The 10,449-nt window shown below is 44.9% G+C and overlaps 1 protein-coding gene across 1 annotated transcript; it reads right to left on the bottom strand.

Moving 5' to 3' along the window:
• Positions 1-1,777: 1,777 nt before the first annotated feature.
• Positions 1,778-10,383, bottom strand: LOC118400454 (coiled-coil domain-containing protein 63-like). The gene is made up of 10 exons (XM_035797344.2): positions 9,924-10,383; positions 9,434-9,571; positions 6,265-6,387; positions 5,496-5,677; positions 5,202-5,386; positions 4,844-5,061; positions 4,613-4,687; positions 4,235-4,427; positions 3,706-3,897; positions 1,778-3,173 (listed from the first exon to the last, which is right to left on the bottom strand). The coding sequence occupies exons 2-10, from the start codon at positions 9,560-9,562 to the stop codon at positions 3,028-3,030; spliced, it is 1,443 nt and encodes a 480-aa protein (XP_035653237.1). The 5' UTR covers positions 9,563-9,571; positions 9,924-10,383; the 3' UTR covers positions 1,778-3,027.
• Between the last annotated feature and the right edge of the window lie 66 nt (positions 10,384-10,449).

Below are 10,449 nucleotides of genomic sequence, written 5' to 3'. Positions count from 1 at the left end.
TAATAAAGATGTGACTTTTCAACCTCATAGAAGTTACTAGAGATTCCTTCCCATGCTGTGAAGAGACAGAGGTGATGTGACATATGCCATTGAGGCACTGACTAGTTGTTAAACACCTGGCTGAACGTGATAAGGATGGCAATGACGAGGTAAAGAAGGCTTTTAGCATGTCAGACTCAGGACCTTAATATAGATCTGCCCCTCCCCAGACACTGTTGGGAGTTCATCTCCCTGCCCGTAAACTCCTATTCACTGATTGGCACTTTAGAAGTTTCCCTTGCCAGCATGACATGACAAGACTGGTATTGGGTAACTTGTGAACTCTAAATATAATTAGCACATTTTAAGGTGCTGTTCTCTGTGTCACCAGGGTCCTAGTTGAGTATGTGGAACCTAGCTAATGTTCTACTGCTGAGTTTGGAACGTGGAACTCTGGGTGTAAATTATTTTGAACAGCTTCCTTTCCTGGTCTCCTCTCAGTTAAAGGTGATAGCTTGAGTAAATGGAGTGCACTGTAAGTGGGTGATATGTAGAGAAGCATGGAAGAGAAGTGACTGGGCTTGCTCCATCATTAACCCAGCCTGCCAGACAAACTCCTCTGACAGCAGCAGGGCAATAAACAATGGCTTAATAAGCTATCTTAAGCCCACACTCCCTTTCATCTTTTAAATGATTGTTTTATTGGCCTTAGACAAACACAAACATCAATGGCAGGGCATAGGCACACATCCAACTCATCCAGGAGAATAGAGGTAGCGGTAGTACCCTACTAGAGGAAGATAGCATAGTAGCTGCTGAAAACCTTTTTCACAGATCTGAGCTGTACTACGCTGGCCTGGTTACGCATCCACCATTGTTGCTGGAACTATATTGGAAAGGACATTGTGAAGAAGATCCAGTACGGTTCAGGTCTGCACAATAGTGTGAAAAGTGTGTAGCTGGCTGGGTAATTGGGGCTATGCCACTGTTAAAACCACGACAACTCAACAGCTGGTTTTTAGTTCCTCGAGTTTTGTCTACCCTCCCAATATGGGGATTGAGGCATCATCACTCACACTCGGGCAGTCAGCAGCACTTTTAAAGTAAAGTAGGAGAGCTAGGGGGGTAGGGCATGCTTTCTAGGGGTAGGAAAGGGAGATTAAGTATTGGGTTCCGTTAACCTTCAGCATGCAAGGGTCCTGCTATTCTAAACCACGGTTATTCCACTCAGAGTTGAGAATGAACCTTGGGGAAGGGGGCACAAGGGAGTATTCTCTGAGTGTGTTACCTGTCACTTCCTAAACAAGGCATGGTTTATTTATATCAGCCAGTAGAATGGAGTACATGTAGGCTACATAAGACAAGACAAATCCCTCTCCATTGTTCAGTGGCACTTTGGGAGTCCCATTGTTCTGCTCATCACACACCCATCTCCTCTCTCCTCCAGCTCCAGCCATGGTAAGCGCCTGCCCCGTGCTGTGCTGTTCCACTGTTTGATCTCTCACACTCAATTATGTCAAACAGGACAGTCTTTCTGTCATGGCGTGTTTGTAGGTGGCAGGGAAGTCAGGCGCAGGACAATCAAACTTGGTATAATGGAGTAGTTTAATAACGTAAAACAAAACTCCAAAACCAAAGTACATACAGTGGGGCAAAAAAAGTATTTAGTCAGCCACCAATTGTGCAAGTTCTCCCACTTAAAAAGATGAGAGGCCTGTAATTTTCATCATAGGTACTCTTCAACTATGACAGACAAAATTAGAAAAAATAATCCAGAAAATCACATTGTAGGATTTTTAATGAATTTATTTGCAAATGAATCTTGTCTACAAAGGATTGAAAGACTGATGGAGCATTCATCAACCCGTATGGCATGACGAGGTACTCATAATGCCCTGAGGTGGTACTAAATGCAATCTTCTACTCGTCTCCCTCTCTGATACGCACCAGGTTGTACGCACTCCTGAGATCCAGTTTAGTGAAGAAGCGTGCCCTGTATCATTACATTTACATTTACATTTAAGTCATTTAGCAGACGCTCTTATCCAGAGCGACTTACAAATATCAACTCAACAAATCAAGTCTATGCATCAATGGGTGTGTGCTTCCCTCAATTATTTTGCCCAAGTTGATCACATAACTGTTGCACCACACTGTGTTGTAAATAAGTAATACACAAAATCAATACCTTTTAATCTGTAAGGTTTCATCACTAGCAGGAGTTTACATCAGAGGTTAATGACATCAGTATGGGTTGAAAATAGTATTAGGAAAATGCTGCTTACGCACAAACAGCCCAAGAGGAGAGTTTGTGAGGTTCAAATTATCTGTTCAGTGAGGGAGAGCTTTTCTATTGGTTTGTAAACTGATTCAGGGTTTTTGTTTTGTTTTGGTAGCAGTCCTGCCCAGCAGCTGAGAACATTATGGATCCCCTAAGACTAAGAGCATGTAGCCTTCTGTATTTAGAGAGGAGCAATGAGAGCCAGGGATGTAGCAGAGATGGCCGTCTTCTGGCATCACACTGGTCTTCAAGGTACAGAGGGGCCTAACACTCTCCATCAAAACATGGGGTTTGGTTTGTAAAGACAAAGCCCCAGTGTTCATTTTAGTGCATGTCATGAGGTTACGGGGTAACGTTACACCGCATGATGCATTCCAAAGGCAGGGCAGACACTAAGCTGTCAGCCAGTGATCCCCGTAAAGCCTGTTGTTACTCCACTGAGGTGGTGCCTGGCCATGCTGAGAGACCTTGACGCAGAGGTGCAAAGCCCTGAGCCACCCACCATTTGTTATTTCATTGCACAAAACTAAGTATCTTTCCTGGGGTGGGAGACTAGGGATAAGGGTCTAGATGAGCTGTGTTATTTCCTCCAACAATGAGAACAAACCTGTTCAAAAGCAGTGGTGGGGGTGGGGGGCAAAGGACACGTTGAACAATGAACAGATTACTGAGACCAAGGACTAAAGCTAAATGCTGTAATGGTTTCTTTGACATTAAAACAACGCAGTATGTGAGCACCATGTCTTGTGAGCGTCAGAGGCTCCTGCTCAGGCAGACTTGGGGTTGAAGCCCACCTTCTTCTTTCCTCTTAGGGGGGCAGATGGGGCCTTGGGCACCTTACCCTGTTCAGTATGCATCACCCGGGGCAGCACCCGCTCACGCAGGGTCTGGAAGTCCAGAGGCTGCTCGCTGCCTGTACGGCACACCACACACAAAGTTAATGGAGCACAACACCGACACACTCCACTTGAAGTACTAAAAGTCACTTGCGATCAGTGTTGACTTTAAGGAAAATGTTACCCGATATTACATATATACATATTATATTATTATTTACACTGTCAACAGGTTGTTATACTGCCTTAAGTTTATTAAAAGCTGTTTCCCAAAGGGAAACCTATTCACTACATCGGCCCTGATCAAAGTAATGCATCGGCCTTGGTCAAAGTAATGCACTATGCTGTATTGTATATTTATTTAACTAGGCAAATCAATTGAGTACAAATTATTATTTACAATAACGGCCTAACAAGAGGTAAAAGGTCTCCTGGGGTACGGGGGCTGGGATTAAAAATAGAAATGTAGTAGAAAACACAACACTACATAAAGAGACCTAAGACAACAACACAGAATGGCAGCAACACAACATGGCAACAGCACAACATAGTACAATATAGGGAATATGGTGCCATTTGGGGTGCAGGCTCTACTGTACCAGTACTGACCCAGGCCCAGTAGTGCTTCAGTGGTGCTGTCGTCGAAGGAGGGTGCCTCTGTAGCAGAGGAGGTCACGGCGGGCAGCAGGCTGCAGCTGACCAGTAGGAGGTTCTGAGGGGGCAGCTCCATCTCCTCGGCCTCCTTGTAGCTGCACTGGGACAGGAACATCAACAGCTGGTGCATCTCCTCCTCCAGGATACCTGTGGTGATGCAGAGGACAGGACGGAATGAGACGGGATGAGTCAGTGTCTAGTGGTGAGTATGTGTCGCTCATTCTAGAAGTCTGGGGAGTTCCACTTTTGCTTTGCCTGTGTGAGATACTGTGTGAGTGTTGCATACACTGTACTGCCAATTTGGATACACTTTATTTGATGGTACAGAAATGACCAGTTATTTATTTACAAACGGCATAGTAAATTGGTAATATCTTGTGTGTGAATTTTTCTTTGGAATCCATTAAAATCTTTGTTCTTTTGAGAGCGTTAGCATTGCCAACAGGCTGCGAGAGAGAGGGGTTGTCCAACAATGTCCACCTACCGATAAACTGGGTGACGTTGTCATCAGTGACCTGAGCGCTGCAGCCCAGCTTGCCAATGATAGAAGCAGGGTTACACTTCATCTTGTTAAACAGGTGGGCGATGGCCGTCTTATGCTGGTCCAAAAACTTCAGAACCACAGTGTACTGGCTCTCCAAATGATTGGCCCGGCAACGACGCTGCTCCAGCTCTCTCTGAGAGGGACCAGAGACAAAACATCAAAGTCAAAAGATGAAGGGGAACACAGATTGATATAGGGGAGAGAAACTGATTGGCATGGTCAGACAGAGAAATGCACAAGGAAGCACCAGCAGACACATTAGAGCAGTGAAAAGTTGTGCAAAGTTCAACTAAAACTTCCTAAAAACTAAAACCTTACCTCCAGTTCCTTGAGCTGGCCCTGCCACTGTTGATCATACTGCTTGTTCTCCAGCTCAAAGTGCAGGATCTCGGTCTGTGGGGGAGATAGTAGCAGAACACGGTCATATAACCTTGTCTAGGTTTATAAGTTGTCTAGTTTTACAAGCTTACAGCACATGAACTCCCATCCTGTATTTGTGTGTGTGCATGCGTGTGTGCGTGCATGCCGTGTATGTGTGTGGACCCTGACCCTGAGCTTGTTGATGCGGTCCTTCATCATGGTGCTATTGTTGTTCAGCTCGTTGATGTAGTTGAAGTAAGCAAAGCTCTTCTCCTCGTTCTCCACAAACGTCCTGCCGAGCTGACGTAGGTCACTGTTGCCGCTCACCTCCACGAGCAGCCGGTGCACCGCCTGGTAGGTCTCCAGACTCTCTCCTCCCATTCGCTCACGCTGAGCCTGCTCGGCCCCTGCACCAATGACAAAACACTGCCATGAAGCAAGAAGGTTGATGAAGCTCGAGAAAGGCCTCTAGCTTCTAGGCTAAACAAGAAACCATTCGATGAACAACTGTAGGATGTATAATGTTAAGCGTGATTCTAAAACATACTTCTCTTTTTGGCCTCTTCTTCCTCGCCTATGGGGACACTCTCCTTGGACTTTTGGACCATGAAGCTGCGGAGTTTGATCTCGTGGTCGATGACTCTCTTCAGCTCAGTCATCTCAGTGTGGCAGAGAGACGTGTCCTTCTTGCTACGCTCCCTCACAGCTAGCATGCGGGCCAGGGCCTCGGACCTAGAACACAAACACAGCCCACATTTCTAAGCTGGGAGAGCGCAAGAAGAACAGACTTCTCCACACCACATACAAACACACACACAGACATAGTGTTTGTGGCTCTGACCGCTGGTCGTAGGCAAGGACAGACTTCTCCACGAGGTCTTCCATGACATTGTGCTGGGACAGTAGCTCTCTGCTCAGACGCTGGTACATAAGGGCGAAGGAGCACCTCTGGCGCCGCAGGTGGTCAATCTCATCACGCAATGCCTGGTTGCTGCATAGCAACTTGTCAAAGCTTTTAGTGGCCTGCAAAACCACAGGATAAGAACACTAGAGATGATGCTCAAATCACAAAACACATTGCAAACCAGTTTGAACCAAATCAATGAGGAATTTAATACAGTGGGGCAAAAAAAGTATTTAGTCAGCCACCAATTCTGCAATTTCTCCCACTTAAAAAGATGGAGAGAGGCCTGTAATTTTCATCATAGGTACACTTAAACTATGACAGACAAAATTTGAAAAAAAAATCCAGAAAATCACATTGTAGGATTTTAAATTAATTTATTTGCAAATTATGGTGGAAAACATCGTCTTAGCATGGCTATGTACGCCTCGCTCTAGGCCAATCAGATTGCGTGGCAATACTGGGTACATCTTACATATATAGAATCATTTTATGTTGGTCATAACTGATTCATAGCAAACACTCAACAAGTGTGGAATGGATGTAGGTTTGTGTGATTTTGTGAGTGTTGAATGTATATCGCCCCGGTTTTGTGATGTGTGATTGATTTGTGTGATAAATGTAAGATTGTTGAATAGATGTTGTATTCTGTGATGATGACTGCCAAACAAACAAATGTAGGGTTGTGTGATGATGACTGCAGTACCTGGTTGACACGGACCTCCATGATGCGGATGTGCTTCCTCTGATGAAGAGGTCTCTTCAGGCTGCGGATCCTACCACCCATCTCCTTCTTCCTTTGCAACAGTTTGGTCTGCATCTCCTTCATCTCCATGGGGAAGAGAGGATCAATAAAGTTTAATTGAGTGGAACTCTATTCATTCCATGCATTGTCCAGTCCAAGAATTAGGCCTACATGTACTTATGTTTTTAAACATCTTTGAGATTTTCTGTATAATGCAAAGAGCTTTATAAATAAATATCAAATCAAATTTGATTTGTGACATGCGCCGAATACAACAGGTGTAGTAGACCTTACAGACCTTAATAGTCTGGGTGGCCATTTGATTAGCTGTTAAGGAATCTTATGGCTTGGGGGTAGAAGCTATTTAGGAGTCTCTTGGTCCAAGACTTGGCGTTCCGGTACCGCTTGCCGTGCGGTAGCAGAGAGAACAGTCTATGATTAGGGTGGCTGGAGTCTGACCTTTTTTAGGGTTTCTCTGACACCACCTGGTATAGAGGTCCTGGATGGCAGGAAGCTTGGCCCCGGTGACTTTTCAGTCTCCTGAGGGGGAATAGGTTTTTGTTGTGCCCTCTTCACAGCTGTCTTGGTGTGCTTGGACCATGTTAGTTTGTTGGTGATGTGGACGCCAAAGAACTTGAAGCTCTCAACCTGTTCCACTACAGCCCCATCGATGAGAATGGGGGCGTGCTCGGTCCTCCTTTTCCTGTAGTCCACAATCATCTCTTTGTCTTGATCACATTGAGGGAGAGGTTGTTGTCCTTGCACCACACGGTCAGGTCTCTGACCTCCTCCCTATAGGCTGCCTCATCGTTGTCGATGATCAGGCCTACCACTGTTGTGTCATCAGCAAACTTAGTGATGGTGTTGGAGCCGTGCCTGGCCGTGCAGTCATGAGTGAACAGGGAGTACAGGAGGGGACTGAGCACGCACCCCTGAGGGGTCCCCGTGTTAAGGGTCAGCATGGCGGATGTGTTGTTGCCTACCCTCACCACCTGGGTATGGCCCGTCAGGAAGTCCAGGATTCAGTTGCAGAGGGAGGTGTTTAGTTCCAGGGTCCTTAGCATAGTGGTGAGCTTTGAGGGCACTATGGTGTTGAACGTTGAGCTGTAGTCAATGAATAGGATTCTCACATAGGTGTTATTTTTGTCCAGGTGTGAAAGGGCAGTGTGGAGTTCAATAGAGATTGCATCATCTGTGGCTCTGTTGGTGCGGTATGCAAGTTAGAGTGGGTCTATGGTTTCTGGGATAATGTTGTTGATGTGAGCCATGACCAGCCTTTCAAAGCATTTCAAGGCTACAGACGTGAGTGAGTTGGTAGTCATTTAGGCAGGTTACCTTAGTGTTCTTGGGCACAGGGACTATGGTGGTCTGCTTGAAACATGTTGGTATTACAGACTCGGACAGAGAGAGTTTGAAAATGTCACTGAAGACACTTGCCAGTTGGTCAGCGCATGCTCGGAGCACATGTCCTGGTAATCCGTCTGGTCCTGCGGCCTTGTGAATGTTGACCTGTTTAAAGGTCTTACTCACATCGGCTGCGGAGAGTGTGATCACACAGTCGTCCGGAACAGCTGATGTTCTCATGCATGTTTCAGTGTTACTTGCTTCGAAGCGAGCATAGAAGATATTTAGCTTGTCTGGAAGGCTTGTGTTACTAGGCAGCTCTTGGTTGTGCTTCCCTTGGTAGTCTGTAATAGTTTGTAGGCCCTGCTACATCCTACGAGCATCGGAGATGGTGTAGTATAATTCGATCTTAGTCTTGTATTGAAGCGTTGCCTGTTTGATGGTTCATCAGAGGGCGTAGCAGGATTTCTTATAAGCTTCCAGGTTAAAGTCCAGCTCCTTGAAAACGGCGGCTCTACCCTTTAGCTCAGTGCGAATGTTGCCTGTAATCCATGGCTTCTGGTTGGGGTATGTACATATAGTCACTGTGGGGACTACGTCCTCAATGTACTTACTGATAAAGCCCGTGACTGATGTGGTGTACTCAATGCCATCGGATCATATTCCAGTCTGTGATAGCAAAACAGTCCTGTAGCTTAGCATCTGCTTCATCTGACCACTTTTTTATAGACCAAGTCACTGGTGCTTCCTGCTTTAATTTTTGCTTGTAAGCATGAGTCAGCAGGATAGAATTATGGTCAGATTTGCCAAATGGAAGGCGAGGGAGAGCTTTGCATGCGTCTCTGTGTCTGGAGTAAAGGCGGTCTAAAAAAAATTCCCTTCTGGTTGAACATTTAACATGCTCATAGAAATGAGGTAAAACAGATTTGAGTTTCCCTGCATTAAAGTCCCCGGCCACTAGGAGCGCTGCCTCTGGATGAGAGTTTTCCTGTTTGCTTATGGCCGTATACAGCTCATTAAGTGCGCTTTTAGTGCCAGCATTCGTCTGTGGTGGTATGTCGAAAGCTACGAAAAATGCAGATGAAAACTCTCTAGGTAGATAGAGTATCTCAGGATAAGATGTTGGCTATCTCAGGCGAGAAATCCTCGAGACTTCCTTAGATATCGTGCACCAGCTGCTGTTTACATAAATGCATAGGCCCCTGCCCTGTGTCTTACCAAAGGCTGCTGTTCTGTCCTGCCAATAGAGTGTATAACCCGCCAGCTCTATGTTCTTAATGTCGTCGTTCAGCCAAGACGAGGTGAAACACAAGATATTACAGTTTTTAATGACCCGTTGGTAGGATGAACGTGCTTTCTGTTCGTCCCATTTATTTTCCAGCAATTGAACGTTAGCTAGCAGGACGGAAGGCAAGTGCAGATTAGCCACTCGTCGCATGATCCTCACAAGGCACCTTGATCTCTTTCCGCGAAATCTGTGTTACCTTCTCCAGCGAATAATGGGGATATGGGCCTGGTCAGGTGTCTGTATTATATTCCTCCCATCCGACTCATTGAAGAAGAACTCTTCGTCCAGTTTGAGGTGAGCATTCGCAGTTCTGATGTCCAGAAGCTCTTTTCGGGTCATAAGAGACAGCAGCAACATTATGTACAAAACAAGTTACGAACAATGCGAAAAAAAAAAATTGCATGGTTGGTTATTAAGAGCAGGTAAGATGGCAGCCTTCCCCTCCGGTGCCATTTTACTATTATTTAGCAACAGTCATTCTAATTGGCCATACTGTACCTTGGTGTCCAGATTGGCAAGGTGTTCCTTCTGTTTTCGGATGGCAACCAGGTAACTGTCATTATCCACAAGGAGTCGCTGGTGTTGCTCATGAAGGTTGTCAGTCTTTTTCGGATTTTTGGGGGGCATTATTTTGGCCTGTGTGACATTATTGGAAAATGCATCAAATGGTTATGCAGTCAGATTCAAAGGACAGACCTCGTTCTGGATTTTACTTGGTGAAGAATTACCCTTACAAAAAAAGATTGCAGTCAGAGTGCAGTATAACTACATGCTGCACATACTGCATCCAAGATAATACGTTTTTTTACTGCAGTAATTTTGCGGTGTAAGTGCAGTTATTCTGCAATTACTGCGTCCAAAATACCACAGTGTTCTGCAGTTACTAGTTTCAAAACTGCAATATTGTACACACATGCGCTAATCAATTATTCATTTCCGATAGGCCTACCAGGCTACAACACATCATTTTCCAGATAGCACCACTTACCAGTTTCGGCCTAGGCCGTGTAGTCTTCGATATCTTAGTTTGTGAATTATTATTTTTAAACTTATCTCGCTGATGATTGGTATTACACCAATGTCTCCACTGTTTCTAAATTATATTGACAAGGCTAATGATACGTTGACTTTATAAAATATAAAGAAATATAAATCAATTATGTTGACCTCACTTGCTATTGTGGATATATGGAGTAACGTGATTTTTAGAACGCATTTTCGAATTCTTAAATCGTTCCATGATGATCACCTCTGACGCAATGCCAATTGTTCAATCATAGGTTGGGGGGAATAGTGAAACATGATCGGGTAACCTGTACATGGACGAGATGCAACTACAATTGATTTCAGTTTATAGATAGGTTATACATATCCAATTAAGAGACATTGTTGTGTAATTTGGAATTGGAAATAAAGACCTCAAAACAAGTGGTGGGGTCTTTCATTTCACCGAAAAACAAATCCCACATTGTTGATTTCCTCTAAACATACCGAGTTGGCCCACTTCCGCTAGA

Source organism: Oncorhynchus keta, chromosome 21 (genome assembly GCF_023373465.1).
Source record: "Oncorhynchus keta strain PuntledgeMale-10-30-2019 chromosome 21, Oket_V2, whole genome shotgun sequence".
NCBI classification, from domain to species: domain Eukaryota; kingdom Metazoa; phylum Chordata; class Actinopteri; order Salmoniformes; family Salmonidae; genus Oncorhynchus; species Oncorhynchus keta.
This window is presented reverse-complemented; position numbering and strand designations above follow the sequence as displayed.

Bases quoted from the DNA above. Each gene is read 5' to 3' on its own strand.
- LOC118400454 (XM_035797344.2), bottom strand. From the start codon at position 9,562: ATGCCCCCCAAAAATCCGAAAAAGACTGACAACCTTCATGAGCAACAC. The intron at 5,062-5,201 runs GTATGTTTTAGA...TCATTGGTGCAG, and splicing joins AGAAGAGGCCAAAAAGAGAA to GGGCCGAGCAGGCTCAGCGT. The intron at 4,428-4,612 runs GTAAGGTTTTAG...GGTCCCTCTCAG, and splicing joins GCCAGCTCAAGGAACTGGAG to AGAGAGCTGGAGCAGCGTCG.